A 19,006-nucleotide genomic window follows, 5' to 3' on the forward strand; every position below is an offset into this window, starting at 1 on the left:
CCCTTACCCATGAAACAGAAGAGTTTACTGATTTCTTTTTAGACACCCATGATGCATGGTTTTACTTATTTTCAGATACAGGTTCATTACAAACACTTCCCTACTGCCAGCAATACTGCTTTAGGGTGGTAAAATGGTACATTGTAAGAAATCATCTTTATTAATATCTCCCCAACCTCTCTGTTTGGTCCTGTTCTATTGCTCTGAACTTAAAGTCATCTTTGAGCTGGATAGGCTGGGGAGAAAGTGGACCAGGGAAACCCCCACAAAACCATCAGGTGTCTGTTTATTTTTTGACTGCTTACTGGCTTGAAATAGTTGTTCATTCTACCTTTTGCAATTCTTTAAAACATAGTGGCATAGATTGAGACACAGCACTATTGTTTTACAAGACATCTACTGTATCTACTTCTGTTGGGATAAATGCCCACTAATTGCTGTCATAGCAAGAGGACCAGCACGGGTACTACTATTCACAGTGTTGCTTTGTTTTTTGTTTTGTTTTGTTTTCAGGTTTTTTTGTATTATTTTAATCTACAGGGTAAATTATCATATACACATTGGAACCAATTAATGCCCTTAGACAATATGTAATTATTTCATAAAGCAGGAAAGACAATGCAGAGGGAAATAAGTGCCCAAAATGCACAGTCACGAAGGCTTCAGAAGTTCTAGATACCACTACAAGTCAATGCTGGAGATCACTTCTAAAACAACCCATGTCCAAGAGGAATGCTTTAATTTGGAGAAAATACCACCCCTCCCCTCCCGCCCCCCAAAACCTCCCTCCTTTTATTTTATTTTTAATAATCTTTTCAATTCACTATCAAAAGTCCTGGCTCTTCGGATAGACTTTAAACTATAAATAAACACTGCATAGTTCTCTTTTGTTCGTTTTTTGAAAAATTATTGCAGTACGACTCCACGTGGAATTCAGTATGGAGCAAACAGCACAGGAGTGTGGGCGGTCCGCATGGGCCCCGGGGCGGGCCGCAGGAGCGCGGGGGGCAGCGCGGATGTCTGGAACAGAGTAGCCGCGGGCGCAGTTCGGAGACTGAAGGGGGAGTTCACGGCTACGGCAGCAGCGGCTGCCGCAGCGGCCAGTGGGTTTGGTAGAATTCTTGGAGCCAATGGCTTGGAAGGTTCTTTTGAAAATACTAATTTTACCTGCAAGGGAGAGGAAAAAAGAGTTACAAGAGCAAACGCTTTGGAGTCTACACTTAGAATCCAAAATGGCGGGGCAGCTTTTTAAACGGAGCAGTGAACAACTGCAAAGGTAAATGCAGAATTGCGAACTGGCAGTAAAAATAATGGAACGTGTAGAGAACATCTTTCCTTTGTAAGACTTGGGAGATCCCTGAATACAGCCTACTTAGGGGTTTGAAAGTCCTTTAGAAAAGTACTAGGCAATCTTATTTTATTTTTCTTGATACATATACTTCCTGTGGAAAGTATTCATCTTTAGGGAAAAAAAGGGGGAATTTTTACTTTGCCATGGAACAGATGCTTTAAAGAGAGATTCATTAATGCTAGTAACATAGAGAGCAGTGTGAGGTAGTAATCAAGAAAAATAACAAAATTCCACTCTAAATAAAGGATTAAAGAAAACTTATCTCCTCCAAAAGCTTGACATGTTTTGCTTCGTCGCTGTGGAGTGGTAACAACATCAAGTCAATCCTACTGACAAAACCAGCTCAGTCTCTGGCTAATAGCACCAGTAAGATGTCTGTTCTCACGAAGATCTTCCCATTTGTGGCAACAGTGACATATTTATAGTGAAGGAGGTTTTGGATGCTAACATTATCACAATTTGACTTGGCTGTTTACTTAACAACCATTCAGTTGATTGTTGAAGGCTGCATCTATACTGGCCAGAGACAGCACTCAAGGTTATGACTAGTGATGCTGAAACATCAGCCATGAGCAGAATTCACAGCCTCTCAATGCAGATAAAATTGCTTCTGAGTAAAGTGACTTCATTTGCAGAAAATGGGGTCAACTCATATTTAGGTCTCATAATAGATGACTGAAGTTTTTCTTTAACTATATATTCATATGTCAGCAGCACACAATAGTACCAATTATAGTTGACCCTTGAACAATGTTTGGGGGGCAGTTAGGGCTGCTAACCTGCCCAAGTGCTGTTAAAAAATCCCTGTGTAACTTTTAACTCCCCCCAAACTTAACTACAGTTGGTCCTGCCCTCCGTATCTGAAGATTCCCAACCGTTAATGGAAAATACTCTTTTTGAACTGAGATTAATTGAATCCCCGAATGCAAACCAACTGTATTTATTGAAATTCACATATAAGTGGACCTGCACAGTTCAAACCCATGTTGTTCAAGGGTCAACTGTATAAATAAGGTCTATGTTGAAGAAAACATTTCAAAATGCACAGTTCAGTACATATCGTATATTAGTTGTTCTTTACTTTTCATTGTGCCCTGGGTCTTTCTGATGAAAGCTAAGGTCAAATAACCAGGAAAAAAAAGAGCACATGCTCATAAATATTAGTCTAAGATGTCAAAGGGTTCACAGATTTCCCTTAAAATCTCACAAAAATTCCAAGCCCTGATGTTTTCTAATCTAAAAGGGACATGTAGCGAAATGAGAAGAGATCATTTCCCAGGAAGTGCTTCCCAGGCATTATATAGTGACCTTGGGTGTATAATTAAATAAAATAAGTCATGCCTTTGAGACTGCACCACTCAAAATCCAAAACCTTTTTTAGGGTATCAATAATAGCAATACTCTGTCTCCTGAAGATACTAAAAAAGAGATACAAAAATATTGATTTTTACTTATGTGCCTTCCTAAAAGTATCCACTAACATCAAGACCAGATTTTAGGTGATTACTTACCTGACTCAAAAGTGTCTGGCTTTTCTCCCTTCCCTGTGCTGTGCTCTGTCATAAACCTGAGCCCAACTCAAGAAGATAAGATCCCTGGGCTGTGGCTCATGGTGGCAAAACACCCCCATAACATAGTAATCAAATAATTCTGTTCGTGACCTAGGGGTTGGAACTCTCAAATCAATAATGTGTTTTCACTTAGGTACCTCGCATTTATTTCATTGAGTAAGTGACAAAAAGCCCAAGCTCCGCAGACGGTGGGAAGCAGAGATGACACTCACCCCCAGTGGATGTGCCGCTTTCTGTAGTTTGTTGTAAGGGCTGTATTTGGGTTTCGGGGGCTTCCCAGCAGCTCTGTCTTTGTGCCTTCTACTGCTAATGTGCTATTAAAAACAATTTAAAATGACAGCTTAAGAAAAATGCATACACAAAAAAAAAAACCCTCATAAATCTTGTTTTAACCTGGGGAAGAATATTAATTATTTCATGCAGGTTTCAGAAAGACAAATATAAAAAAAGTATGCACTTTTGTCCCTGGGTTTTGATGCCTAAAGGATATATATTTTTATCATATCCACTTAGTATATATTTTAACACATAGAAGGGTCTTTTTTTTCCTAGCCTTTCTCCTTAACATATATAAGGATAGGGACATCTGAAAGATTTTTATGAGCAGATAAACAAAGATGCCCTGCAGGCATAAATTTATCTCCATACTAATATTTACCTTCATATTTGTACAGCCAAGTGTCAGCCCCTTAAATTCTAAAGGTAAATAACTAAGGTATATAAAGTCACAGAATATTGTACATAAGCATATAAAACACAGCACAAAAGGAGGGCTGGGCCTTCAATTAGAAGCATAACTGGTCTCTTTGTAAAGCTACTCAAAGAGTAAAAGTAAGTGCAACAAGATCAGGCACCTCTTTATCAGGTGGTTGCATGACTTAGAAATATAGTATACCACCATGTAATAAAGTACATAAATAGAAGGATAGCATAGGATACTATCTAAACAAGTGAAAATGGAACATTGTGATGTGAACTTTAAACAAAAACAACATTTTTGAGTGGAAACCCTGGTAGAAGAAGATCTAAATACACATTTCCTGCCACTTTTCATATATAAAAATAGGGCAAACTCACTTCAGATAATTTCTAAGAGGTCTGAGAAGCCATTACATTGTAGTATTCCCTCAGCAACTAAATAAAATAAACATACATAAGTAAGCACAGTGAAGAGAAGATAAATGAATGGATGGAGGGATGGAGGGATGGATGATAAAGGGATGGATACATGAGAGAAAAAACAGAAAAAAAGGGAATAAGGAAAGCACAGACGTCCTGCTCAGGACAATGTCCCCATCTGTGTTCATTTCTGGAATATGTGGCCTACCTGTTTAAGTTGTGTTTCGGAGTTGACGTGCACATCACAGATTTCACAGTGAAATGTTTTGTTTTGCAGGCCTGTGTTTCCCTTATTAACTGGTCCTTTGCCTTTCACACCTGCCCTAGGAAAGGCTTTGATAGTCCCACTTCCATTCCGGGCTTCTAGCATGGTTTTGTGCTTTGTACCTGCCAGGGATATTTAAGAAAAACAAGAAAAAGAAAAAAAGAGGAGAAAAATCTTAGCTAGCATATGCCTTCAAGAAAAAATATAATAATAAAATGTGATGCCTACTTTTAGTGCAGTTCTTCCAGAGCTCGTGGTTGAATTATGACATAAAAGACTGTGAGGATGTGTTTGGACCACCTTACACAACATTACTTAATTACTTAAAAAAAAAATAATGCTCCTCATTACAAATAAGCACCATCAGTATAGTAACTAAACTGGAGAGTCCTGGGAAGAAATTAAATGGGTGTGACTTCATTTCATTTCCTCTCGATGCTAATAAGACATAAATGATAGCTGATGAGGAAGGGTGATTTAGTTGCTGAAGAGACAGTTGAAGGTGATATGTAACAAATGTAATCACTTTAAACAGGGTGCATTTACAGAAGTGGCACTAATTGAATACCCACTTTCTAAACAGAATACAAATAGGCTTTCCTGGCTATGTGTTTTAGGTTCAAAGAGGAAGAGTAATAATATCAAGATCTTAATGGGTATGGGGGGGAAAAAAAACCTCATTAGGATAGTAAAGCCCACACGGATTGGCTGTGTGATTTCAAAGGTAAAGAAATGACCAAGAAGGTGAGGGTGGAACCATAGGCTAAGCAGATATGCTATAAATAAATGCATCTTTTAAATGAACCAGGAACATCATTGGACTGTCACAAATAACTAATGTTAAGCCAACATTTGCTTTAAAAAAATCACTAAAGTTTATATGGGAGTTTTCTCTCAAAATTTTGTTCACATTATCCTTTTTCTTTGCGTTGATAAGAATTCTTTATTCTTTTCACTTAGCCATGTGTTTTTGCTATGAAATTTCCCCCTGTAATCATTTATGTCTTTTCTGACATTCTGGTTTTTTTACATTCTTTTTTAGTGGTTTCTCCTACCTATTTGTATTTATTAGATTGTGATCAATTCTGCAAATGCACACACACACACACACACACATACATACACACACAAATTCTTAACTTACAATTATTGGGCAGCCAGCCTCCCCAAATCATTGAACATTCATGAGACAAACATACTAGGGCCACTCTGGGTCAGTTCTGATCACCACTGTCTTAAATAAGAGGCACGGAATACATGAAAGAGGTTTAGAGCCACATTTCTCTTTTTCAAAATGATCACAACTTGACCGAGTTTAATATAAAAATGTATTTTTACAACTTAGATTTCCTACTCTGAACTTAACATTGCTCTGCATAACTATGAAAACGTTCATATCTCAGCCTGTAAGAAAAGAGAAAAATGCCAACATCTAGGGAGAAGACGAGACGAACTGAAATATGGAGCCATGTGGAGCCACGTGGAGCCACAGAACCGCACGGTGGTGGCGGCTGTGGGACCTCACTGAAGTTGCTGTCACCTGTCTCCCTTGCAATACGGTGATACAGTACAAACGCTTCCTAGTTTCCATGCAGACAGCGTAAGTGAAAGCAGGGAAAAAGTGTTCTAGGGAACCAGATATATATTTATATACGAAATACATTGTGTGTGTTTGTGTCTAGATGATTGTCAGTTGTTCAACCTTCTTTACCCAAACAGGTAATTTTGTCGAAATATTTTTTTTTCCACGCAGCTTCTTCAGTCAAACTGAAGAACGTGCCTGGGGCTGGTTTGGCTTATGAATGCCTACAAGTCCTCAGCAGACTAATTCTTATCCTAATTTTCTGACTCTTTATTCACTTGTGATGGGAATTGGTTTGTGGTGGGTGGAATCTAGATGGATCAGAGAAGTGTTTTAATCTATTCAACAATATTTAAGTAATTTATCTTGCATGAGAAAGGGGGGGAAAAAGCCATATGTAGGTGGCCTGCTTGAGGACTGAGTGTCAGGTGAGTCAAAGAGATGAGAGGACATTCAAAAGACTTGGTTCCAATAGCAGGGGATTAGAAGCAGCAGGTAAAGGTCCAAAAATAAAAAATAAAATTTTGCTCATAATATCCTTGGCAAGTTAATCCCACCTATTTCATGCCCTTAAGGGAAGAGGAGAAATGGGATATATGTACATGCTTGAGAAATACCCATCCTCTCAGAAAAATCACTGGATTTTTAGCATTAGTTTTTAGTGTTAGTCTCTCCACAGAAACTAGCAAAGATGGGAAAATTAAATATACCTGGGCTTACTATTCATCATTAGTAGAGTGGAACTTTTGTACCATATAACCTCCTTCATTTTGCAGCAGATTGTCAGTCATAATTAAATAGCTATTACATAGTTTAATAAGATCTTAAAGCTTGAATAAGCTGTAAGGATAGCTGTATTTTCTCCAAGTAGAGATAAAATTAAAGAAATATGTCCCCTTAATTTTAAAACACTTATATTTTTGAGAGATTGGATATGCATTAATAAAAATAGTGATTACCAGGAAAGTTTATATTTATTTTATTTTTGATAAACATCGCAAATATTGTGCTAAATTATTTACCTGCTCACAGCTGCCCTATGAGTTAGGTGCCATTATTATACCCATTTTAGAGATATCAATTTGTGACTCACAAAGCAAGCACTACTTGAAGTTCCTGGCAGGTAGAAAGTGGATCTCTAAGTCCCTCCAGCTATGGAGACTTAGCTAGAAATCCACTAAGAATTTCTGAGCCAGTTGAATTCCAGTTACACAGGAGTCCCTCATAGCACCTTTAATTTTCTCCTTTGTCAATGTAGTCTTTTCTAAAGTTGGATTTTAATTTGAGTCTCTCAAATCTTCATTGCACAGCTTTCCCACCCCCACCCCCCTGCAATGCTCGTTTCTGCGCAGCACAGTATCAGGACACATGATGCTTCGAAGGCTGTGGCTGTGACGGCTGTTGTGATCCCCTGTTTGATCACTCTGGTTCAACACCATGTAAACATCTGGCGAGGCATGTGCCTTCCTCTGTGATTGCACAGCAGGCGTGTCACAAGTCTGCTACTGTATTTTATTCCTTCTTCCTCGGACGACAGAATCGGCAAGAAGCTACATGAACTATTTTCTTCCTGTCACACTGTAAAAAGCTGACCCTGGCTATGACCTTCATTGGGAATGTTATAATTCTGGAAATGTGAAACTATAGTCCAGCCACAGTTTAAATTCAGCAAGTTGTAATGCTCCAATAAATACTGTTTTTGTTTGCTTTTTTGTTTGCTAGTTTGTTTTTGGTGACCTTGGGTCAAGATATTTATTTATCTTATAGTCGCAAAAATCAAAGTAATATTTGGGAGGAGGTGAGAACAGGCTGGGCACCTCTTTTATTCCCCATCATCTTTACAACTACCCTTTTTTAGATGGTTCTCCAGTTAGGTACAAAGGAAAGGCAGGTGAGCAAGAAAACTGGCAAATGAATTTTGAAAAATTAAATAAATCATTCATTAGGTCATCAGATAATTTGAGAAAAAGAAATTTAAAAATGAGAAAGAAACATAATTCTACCAAGGCGAGGTATATAAAAATATTTATAGCATTTATCAAGTTCCAGTTTTTTGGTTTTTATTTGTATATGTGTATTTTTTTAAAAGTTGGGATAACTTCATTAATGTGACTTTGTATATAACTCCCCGTGGAATTACATAGATTTTAAGAAATTCACATGATTTTTAATGACAACAGAGGCTTATAATATATAGACGTGATATATTCAACTGCTAATCTTAGACATTTGTATTGTTTCCTTTTTCTGTATAATTAAGTTGCAATGAGATGAGATCCTACTTGTTAAATCTTTTATCCCACATTTGGTTGTTTCCTAAGAATAGATTTTTTATAAAGGATATTATAGGGACAAAAAATATGACTATTTTTAAGTCTTGATTCAAGCTGCCAAACAATTTTCTAAACATTACAAAAGATGTTTCCAGAGGGATTCATTTTATAGAAAAATGTATTTTGGTGTAGTTTGCAAAATTTGCCCCTGTATAAAATAAATTTTAATAGCTTACAATTAAATTTTTCAGAATACTCATGAAATGATATTTAGTAGTGCTGGACTAGATCAGCAATCTTCAACTTTTTCCATCTCATGCCACACATAAACTATTTACTAACATTCTGTGGTAGACCAAAAAATATATTTTTTGCCAGTCTGACAAAAAAATAGGTATAATTTTGATTCATTCACACTGAATGGCTATTGCTGTGTTGGCTGTTATTTTTTTATTTGACAATCTAAGGGAAAAGAGGTCAGTGTCGCTGATTAAATAGTCAAGTATTGCATGTTTTAAAAATTATTGCCGAACACTGGCTGAACATTGCTGGACTAGACCTTTAATAAGCCCATGCAACTGCCAGTGATAATTTAGTTACCTCCTCATTGACAAATTCGGATGATTCGGCTTATAGATAAATGGGCGGGGAAGTGATCAATCTCCATACAAACAATAAATGAAAGTTTTTTTTTTATGTGCTTATTTATGACATTTGGTATAATGACTTTATATTCCAACTCTTGTGTGTCCTGAGAAAGAAAAGTTCTATTGACCCTAGAAACCTAAACTGTATAATTAGCACCAAAAGTCTCCATGTTCTGTTTCTTTTTTTCCTCTAAATTTCAAATTAGCCTTTTATGACCCTGACCTCCTATGTAATATGCATTTTCCACATTAATCATATTTACATTTTGTCTTAAGAGATAAAAACTTTCATTTACTTTATCAGCATATCAACAAATGTTAAGCACCCATAACAACATGAATGGTATCAGGTAACCAAGTGATGCCCTAAATGAGTAAAAAAATTATATTTCTGTTAGCTTCCCATTTGAAAGTAACTTTCTGCTTGGCCAGTAATACATCCGAAGTCCCATTTGCAGAGGTGAAAGGAGAGACGAGAGAAACAGAAAGTGTGAAACAGAGGAAAGGAGAACTTTGCTTCTAGCATCAGAAATGGCCTCAGATGAAGAGCTGTGAAGTTGGGATGGGGTGGCAGACATGTCACACACAGCACTACCAGCGGGAATCAATGTGGTGAAGAAAGCCTGGAAAAGAGCTCTCTCTTCAGGCTCAGGGTCCCAGTGTGCAGAGCGCTGGCTGGGTCTGATGGGAAGAGAGATGCACTGAATCAATATAGCAGCAGCCCTTGAGATCTCAGCATGTGAGGAGAAATGTCAGGCCTCCCAAAACCCTCTTTTGTCTACAATCATTGATGATAGGAACACTCAGGATTTATACATACATTTAACATGTTTTATGTGCATCAGTCTCATCGCTCTAAAACAATGCCCTTAAGAGCATGGAAAAAATGCCACATTGTTCTTACATCCATTACCTAAGAGAGCCTAGAAGAAAAGATCTTTGCAAAATAAACTCTAATAAGTGGATAAATTAGACACAACTTCATAATGAAACAGATATAATGTTGTATTGGTTATTACTAAAAGCAGTATTTTTGTTTACTTTTGTGTAAATTAATTTTATTTTTAATTCTTAAAGTTATTTTTGATGAAAGCAAATTGTGCTCTTAGTAGAAAATTCAAAGAGCATTTAAAGTGAAAAGCAAAAGCCTGCCCACCTCTCACCTTCAAGCTGCGTGCCTTCCATTGTGACCCATTTTCAGGTGTAAGCTTCCTGAAATATTCTATACATAGTGGAACACAGAGTAGGTATGAGACTGATTTTTTTTAAAATAACTTATAGAAAGTTTAAAGAAGGTATAATAGCAGAATTGTGATAGTAGAATTTCTATCTTTATTTTCAATCAAACTGAAGTCTTACCATTTTCGTAGAAGATGCTGAATAGGATTGGCAGATAGTCTTTGGGCCTTAATAATAATAAGGACATGAACACTGGCCACAGCTGACTGGATTAAATGAGTTTTTCACTTGAAACATGAAATGACAGGTCTCCTGATAAAACAGTCTTGACATATTTATTCCTGACTACAGAGGCACAAACTAGACATGGGCTTCTTGAAGGCCTGGTTTTGTTCATATTTTTATTCTCAGTGCTTCACACACAGATGATCAGTGAAGATCAGCTGAAGTACTAGATATTAATAAAGTTTAACAAACAAATATTTGTTAAGAGACTTGTGAGCTCAGGCTCTGGAATGCCATAAACCATTAGCTGTGTGGTTCAGGCTTCCTTGTACCCCCGTGTGCTCGGCTATAAAAAATAAAATTATATGCTTTATGAAGTGTTGTCTTAAATGCATTTATTGTTTGAAAGACTATTTTTTGGCACTTCTATCTACTCAATGGATTTTAGTCAATATTCTCTTTTTCCTTCTTAACACTATTGTTTTGTTAGGTAAAAAATTTATAAACCTCTAAGCATTTTGAAATATAGCAAAAGTCCATCCTTTGATAACTGACTTTTCTGTACTGTATACTATTAAAACTTAGTGAGAAAAAGAATAAACTCTGTCTAGGGACAGAAAAGCTGGAATGAGCTTAGTGAAAATTATCGGATGTTACCACTTCAAGCCATTACCAGAAAAATCTGCCCAAATTAGTAATGAGTGCTAACTAAAAAATATTTCAAAGTTTAAAAAAAATTATATTAAAAAAATCATCAAAATTAGCTAAACATAGCATTTAGTAGAAATTTTGGGGGGATTTTTAAAAAGAAAGAGATAAAACATATCTTGCAATATCTATGTCTATAACATACAAAAAAGACTTCCAGATCTCTTGAAAAGGAGTTTTAAGCATTCTTAGACTGTTTTGTGAATCCTGCTAGTAAGCTCAGGAGAGCTACCTCCTTCCTGAATTGCAATATAAAAAAAGCAAAGCAGGAATGCCCCTATTCAAATCCTGTATTTTAATGTTATGGAATATAAGCCAATTAGCTTCAACTTTGAATGGTTACACACATTGGTGAAAAACAAAATGAGAAAGAAAATGTGATAACACAATTGATCCCTGAATAATGCAATTAGCAGCTGTGGTTATACCAATAATCATGCCATTATATTTGATCCTTAAAAAGTGCCATATGGTTTCTTAACAAGAGAGAGAGAGAGAGAGAGAATATGAATGGGAATGCATGGGGCCCAAAGAGGACAGTTTACTTGCCCAAGTTCATATAGAAAAGTTATCTGCAGATCTAAGGCAAAAACTAAGTCTGATCATTTTTAGTCCATTCTACTAGACTGTACCACAAGCAATGTTTGACGGAAGTTATACTCCCCAAATTTGTTTATGATTAAGAATACATTTTACCAAGATGAAAAGAAAAACACATTTTGAAAGGTCATTGGCTTCCCGTGAGCAGATCATAAGTGCATAATACTACTCAGTGCTACAGGCCTTCATTTTATGCATATAATGTGTTTATAAAGGAAAAACAGAAAGAACAAACACTTTGAATTACAATTTGGATGCAAGAAACACATCCCCCCACCCTGAATTTTGGTCGCTTCTGATCAAAATTGGCATTCAAACCTGGTTCCCTGAAAAACACAGTCCCATCTTAACAATGCTTCCCTTATATCTGGCCCTAGAAGAAGGCAGAGGGCTCTTTAAAAGTATACTGAAAGGGTCAGGATTAGAGTAGGAGGCAGATGAACACGAAGGGCGGGGTACTGATTGTGGTCTGTTGTGAATGCAGGTAATAAGGATGCACATTAAACAGAATTAGAAAACAATAATTAAATGGATTAAAAAAGGTAACATGCTTTCCACTAGCACCATAAACTGGCAACTCCAAGTAACATCAGTGATAGGGGTGGGGGGCATAGGGGATGGAGGGACTGAGCAAAATAGAAAAAGGACTCACGGTCATGGACAACAGTGTGGTGATTGTGAGGCAGTGGGTAGGTGGAGGTGGGTATGAGGGATGGACAAAATAAAATTAAAAAATTTAAAAAGAAGCCTTCTAAATAGAATGACAATACGTTGAAACGTCTGTATCACTTTTCTTCAACAATTAAAAATTATTATCTTAAAAAAATGTCAGTGATAAAAAACTTGTTTTCTAAAACATATTTTGTTGGTCTCCATTCTAAATAATTGATGTGGTTACTGTTAAGATTTCATATAGATTAAATTAGCACATTTTACTACTTATCCTATAATAAACATCATATGATACATGGAAATTAACTTAAAGAACTCACCATTATACAGTCAGCCTCAGACACCCAGGAGTTCAGTTATAAGCTTTTGTTTCATTAGTAAGTTACAACAGTTTGAAATCCTTTGAGATCACAAAGGCTACAGTTCTTTCAACCCCTGTGGTACTGTGTATTTTTTATGAAAACAATAACTACAAAAAATGATAGCACAGTGATTGTTAAGATGAAAACTCAATATTTGAATTAATTTAATCCTGTCATTCTGTGAGACCACTTGATGTTATTATATTTAAAACAGCTGTGCAGCGTTCGAGTTTTGGTTGGTGAGCTCCAGTGGCCCACGCTGGTAACTGCCAGCACTGGCTGCCTTCCCTTCCCTTCCCCGGTTCCTTTTCCCACTCCCTCAATCTGCTTCCTTCACCTCCCTAAAACATACCTGCCCCCAGATCCTTGTCTCAGTCTGCTTCTGATGGAACCCAAACTGAAACATACATAATCATCCTATGATAAATCCTGCAAATACTCCCCCTATTCCTGACAGGAGAAGGGCACACATAGAGCCTCTCTCCTTTCCACTCCCCCAGTGGGTTTCCCCATATCAAACCCTGTGGGAAGATGCAGGGCGCCAGTGTGCAGATAGCCCGTCTGGATACAGGAAGGACTGTGTTCGCCTTCATCTTCCTTCAGAGGAAGTCCCAGACCCAGTGAGCCTCCCAGCGCTGTCACAGGTATAAATAACAGTGCTGAATCTGGAGCTTTAATGGTGCTCACACAGGTTCAAAGAGCATGTGATAGCATGTCCTTTCTTCTTTCTTTGTCACCTCCAGTGCTGGACAGCTGACTCATCCAAGTCTAGGGTAAGACCTAAAATATGCATCAGGCCTGGACTCTGGGGGAAAGAAGATCCCTGGCAGAGAAAGGGAAATACAGGGGTACGAAACCCACGCAGCAGCCTGGAGGAAAGGGGCGTGGCTGTAGTCCCCTTACTACGCTGAAGGTTTGGAGGAGACATCCCAACAAAGGAACTCAAACAAAGGGTTACATTTTCAGGTGAGGTGGTTTAGTACTTCTCAGCTTTGATTGCACAACATTTGTAAGATTTTTTTTTTCTTTTCCCAAGCACTCTACCTTATAGGCCATAGATATATAATAAATCAGAATCCCTGAATATAGAAAATATATTTTAAATATAAATGAGTGAATATGATTTAAAATCTCCATGAATAATTCTGCTACACAAAGCAGTGATGAGGACCACAGACGTTAATGTGAAAAATGCTGACCTCATGTGATATGATCATATAAGCAATTTCTTTTTACTTCTTAATCAGATGTTTTTGATAAGAATTCAGAAAGGAGAGCCAAATTGTAATTCCAGCCTCAAAGAATATGGTTTGTATACCCTCCACCAAAAAAAACAAAAACAAAAATGAATGTTTCTCTGTTACTATGCAATGATGTTTATGCTCTCCCAATTACCTTGCACCCAGGAAGAATGCATCTGTATGAGTAAACATGAGACAAATCTGCATGGATAAATTCTGACCTGGGGACAGATGCTGTTTTGTGTTGCTCAGCCCTTGAACTCATGAACTCTCCCTGACTACAGCTAATGTTGTAAGCAGGAGAAAGGGATGTGCTGGAGAAATTGTTCTTCATCTGCAATTACTCCCTTAGAGTCTTGAAGTCAATACTTGAATATTACCAGGGCAGCACAATGACTGGTCAATGATTCAGTCAACATACAGCTGCAATATTAAGTCAGGATGTAATTCACAAGTGATTCTTTTTCTACTGTAAGTGCTGACAGAATCCTGGCAATGAACCCAGTCTTTTAGAGAAAAGTTGACCTTTGGCCAAAGGGGTGGCTAAAATCTCAGGCCAGGCACAACTAACTAACTAGGCAAACACTGTTATTTATATCTATGTAGATAGATAGATATACCCTATATATACATATCTAAATAAGTAAGTATATATATATATATATAATATCTTGATATAGATATAGAACAGATAGATGAAATAAAAATATATTAAGAAAGCATTTCATCTTGACTTGATATTTTCTGTTATGGTATATTAGAGTTTAGAGTTTATGAGAGCAAGGCCTGGGTTTAAATCATGGCTCAGTCACTTAAGTTGTCATGTACCTTCTTTGAGCCGCAGATAAGACAATTAGTATCTTTAGTTGTCAGAAAGAGTAAATAAAATATTAGGTGTACAGATCATACCTCAATGACTGCCCAGAATAGACACTTTCTTAAGTTTAATTGCTCAAGTCATAAAAATTTAGCCCAAACAACATTATTTGCCATAAAACTTAACCAAAAGTACATGGAGTTAGGCAACCAAATTTTGAAACTCTGTTATTGGCACAGCTTTAGAAATTTCATTTAGAAGCAAATGAGTGGAAGTACTTAGCAACTAGAAACCAAATACATGCAAAGCTTCTCTTTTAGAATGATATTTTACTTTAACCCCTAATGTTTAATAACACACACACACCATACACACAAACACACACACACAACATAGCACAGGAGCCCTGGAAACCCTCCCCTGACCCCATGTAGATGACACTTTGCATGGCACTTTTATTTTTTAATGGTTAATGAATTGCACGTAATAATTGCCAGTTTTCTGCCACCTCTTTGTCTCCCGCTGCAAAAGATCTAATCTATTCAGAGGAAGATAATTGCAGAGCTGTTGAGACAGAAAAGAAATTGCTGCATCTCACCGCTGTTGTGCGCCTCCAGCTGTGAGGCGGAGTTGACAGCAACCTTGCATAGGGAACAGTAAAGAAGCCTTTTTGCCTTTTCTTCTTCAGTCTCTGTAGAAGGACATGAGCTATGGCCAGTGGCTGTGGTGGGGCTTTTTTCCACTTTAGAGGTGATCTCAGTTGTCATAACGTTGTTTTTGCGAATTTCCACAGTTGCTGTTGTTGATATTGCTGGTGTCTCTGCGGTACTGTCTGCATTCAAAAGAGCATAGGAAAAAAAAACAGGGAAAAACAGTGGCATTATCTTTCTCTATTTGGAAATATATCACTAATTTTACATTCTGTTAATGATGGTAAGAGCAGCAAGCAATTGCTACTTGTCAGCTGTGAGTCAGTCATGTCATGAGGAAATTTACAGAGATGTCCACATGTACTTTTGTATATTAATAAAAACATTCAGATGATTCTTGAACATATACAAGTACACTTTACATTATTTTATGGGGTAAATAAATATACCCACAATTTTCTGTTAACATATGGCCTTAGTAAAATAATCTTTACAAAGTATTATATTTTGTATACATATATTTCTACACAAATGGCTTTTAAAATAAACAGCATACAGACAATAGTGCAGTGGTAAACATTAAAAATGGGCTCTCAAAAAAGCCACTATTAAAAAAAATTAAAAATTAAAAAATAAGATAAATACTTTTAAGAAATTTTTCTTTTTATTTACTACTTGTCTTTCTATTTTCCTTTTATATTTTTTCTTTAATTAAAAAAATAAGGACTGATCCTTTTGTATATGCTTGTGAAAAAGAAGGAAAGAGAGAGACAGAGAAATGGAACTTTGATGACATATTTGCTTTGTCCAGAAAATCATCGTGTATATTCTACACCAAGTACAAAAATTGTCAATATACAAATAAGAGGGATTCTAGTATAGTGTATTTATTAAATGCATGCTCTGTTCCAGGCTGTGTTTTGGGAATTTGTGACATAGTATGCAAACATTAGGCCACTCTTCACAAGGAATTCAGGTTAGTCACTCCTGTTATGTCAAATAGTTTCAAGTATTTCATGCCCAGGAAGTGTCGATACATTGTAACCCTCAACTCTCTACCTTCAAAGTCTAATTCGAAATCCCCAGGAGTCAACCTCTAAAGTGTAACTACCTTGTCCTAATTTCAGTTGGGTATATACAGCTCTCATTCCAACTATGCTAATTACCATAGTTGTTAGCAATTTTTCACATCCAACAACAAACCACAAATGAGCTCTATGCTCATATCCTTTCTACTCTTACAAAACTTATGCTACCTTCCGGCTGGCTGATTCTTAACCTCTTGTTCAAAATATACAGCTGCTCTTGCAATTGTTTCTCATTCCCTATGCTCCTGTGGTCACTACCTAATGCCACACTGAAAAGTCCATGATAAACAGATTGGGCAGTGGCTATCAAGGACAGCAGTTTGCCTGCAATGAATGTTGTCCTCATAAATGCTTACTTCTTTTTAGATCATAATATCAAGAGTTGATCACTGTTACCGGATGCATTTTACCTTGGATACACACTTTCAAAGAGACACAGAGGTGGAAATATAGGTGAGAGTAATTATGGCTTCCTTCCCAAATATGGCGTTAGAAACACTAGTCACTAAAAAGATAAATGAGGTCTTGTTGAAGGCTATTATATAAAACAATTCATCGGGATCTTGTTTCCTTTGCCTGATGCTTCATACACTTTTAATCACTTATTTTAGCTGCTAAGATCATTAACTAAGCCTCCTTCAGTGTCATGGAGATTATCCACCAACGATGTTAAAAAAAAAAAATCAGTCTCTTGTGGCTAGAGAAAAATAAATAAGATTACTATAACTCCAGTTTTGCCACTAGAATTCATTTATTCCTTTGAACATGAAGAGGTCTATTTCTTGATTTGTTTTTATTTGCCCTGTAAAGACCCTGCTTAATATTACAATATCAGCTAATAGCCTGAAAATAATTCTGAGAACCTAGATATGGCATAAAATACAATGACTGCTTTAAGATAGTCTAGTAGCATTTCATTCCTTCCAATAAACCAGAAATGATTATTTGAAAGCATATGCCTATATCTGTAAATAAATAACAAATGGCCAGTTAATTTGCTAACTGTTTTATATACATAATTTCACTTAATCTTCAAACTTGTGCAAATAAGGAAATTCTGGAAGTTAAGGAAATTTCCCAGGGTCACAGAGCAATATATGGCAAACCAAGGCAAAGTGTTTCAAGAAACAAAAAAGTCAGAGATTTTGAAAAAAATTAATGTTGTGAATGATATTATAGGCCGTGATAGTGACTCTCCATAGTAAGGTCACAAATGCCAAATTTTTCTCATGACTGGCTCTATAGGGAGTGATAATAGTAAATGCAGAGATATTTAAAGTTACTGTGGCCACATGTTGGAGCCAGAGTGTGATACTCTATTTATTTCATTTAAATCTAAGTAAAGATATCCCTAATAATATCCTACTTCTAACAAATTTTTCTCTGGATTGACCATGTTTATTTGATGTCTTCACCTGAAAATTGTACATAGTATAGATCACGGCAACCCTAAGCCAACTTGCCTCTCTACAGTGAAATTCATAATAAAAGTATAGAATAAACAAAATCGTGGACTTTTCAATCCCTGTGACAGCTACATTAGTGTCTTTCCTAACCCTAGAGGATAATCTACATTTACACAGAAAACAGCATTAGAGCCAGATGCCAGATTCTCTATGCCTATGACTTAGTGAAGCATTAACATTTTTTTAAAGCAAGTTTATTGCATGAGACAGGCTTAGAGGAATTAGTATCAAAATGCTTAACTTTTGGCGCTTCTACTTTGTCACATCCTTTATACCACATAGCTGAACACAGATGTCATATTATCAATTTGCAGTAAATTTGAAAGAAGTATAAAATTATATTTTTTCATTTTAAATTTAATATATATAGACCCATAAAGGTAGGATTACTATTAATTTATAATGAGATGAATTTTCCACTTACTTTTTATTGATAAGTAGTAAAGGGGACATTTTTAACAAAAAAAAATTAAGGTAATATTAAGATTATGCTGAATTCAATGAGAACCAACTATTTTATAAATTGAATAAAAAATTTCATATAGCAAGGAGACATGGTATGTTAAACTAACAATTATATATAATTCTTATCCATTCATTAAAATAGAATCTTAATTCGGTGATCATGTGAAAAGCATCTGCTCTTAATATAACAGGATAAGAACTACCTCTGTGATCTTCCTCCCCAAAACTCATTACTCCTATCTCACCATGAGAAAAGCATACAACAAACCCAACTTGAGGACATTCCACAATATTCCTGACCTAATAGTCCTGAAAACTGTCAAGGTAATTAAAGCAAGGAAGTCTGAGAAACTGTCACAGTCCAGAAGAGTTCAGGAGACATAATAATTCAATATCACATGGTATCCTGATTGCAACTCTGAGTCCCCGCCCCCCCAAAAAGAAAGAAAACACCCCGAAGGACATTACATATAAAATTAAGAAATCTGAATAAAGTATGGGCTATAGTTAATAACAATGTATCAATATTGGTTCACTAGTTCTGAGAAATTCACCACAGTAATGAGACATATAAACAATATAGGAAACTGTGTGCAGGGTATACTGAACCCCTCTGTAATGAATATTCTTCTATCTTTCCTATACATCTAAAATTATTTAAAGTTTATTAAATTTAAGAAAATAGAACTATCACCAGTGAAAACAGTGCATCATTGTTACTTTGC

General features: G+C 36.3%; 1 protein-coding gene across 1 annotated transcript in view; it reads right to left on the minus strand.

The window, feature by feature from the left end:
• Nucleotides 1-827: 827 nt before the first annotated feature.
• The window catches only part of ZNF385D (zinc finger protein 385D), a 288,666-nt gene continuing 270,487 nt past the window's right edge, over nucleotides 828-19,006 (minus strand). The window contains exons 5-8 of the mRNA XM_090283015.1: nucleotides 15,211-15,444; nucleotides 4,250-4,428; nucleotides 3,135-3,236; nucleotides 828-1,167 (exon numbers count right to left, since the gene is read on the minus strand). Of these exons, the coding sequence (XP_090139141.1) occupies nucleotides 934-1,167; nucleotides 3,135-3,236; nucleotides 4,250-4,428; nucleotides 15,211-15,444 (749 nt within the window). The 3' untranslated portion in view covers nucleotides 828-933. The remainder of the gene's footprint in view (nucleotides 1,168-3,134; nucleotides 3,237-4,249; nucleotides 4,429-15,210; nucleotides 15,445-19,006) is intronic.

Source organism: Furipterus horrens, unplaced genomic scaffold (assembly GCF_987537825.1).
Source record: "Furipterus horrens unplaced genomic scaffold, mFurHor1.1.pri manual_scaffold_7, whole genome shotgun sequence".
Taxonomy (NCBI): domain Eukaryota; kingdom Metazoa; phylum Chordata; class Mammalia; order Chiroptera; family Furipteridae; genus Furipterus; species Furipterus horrens.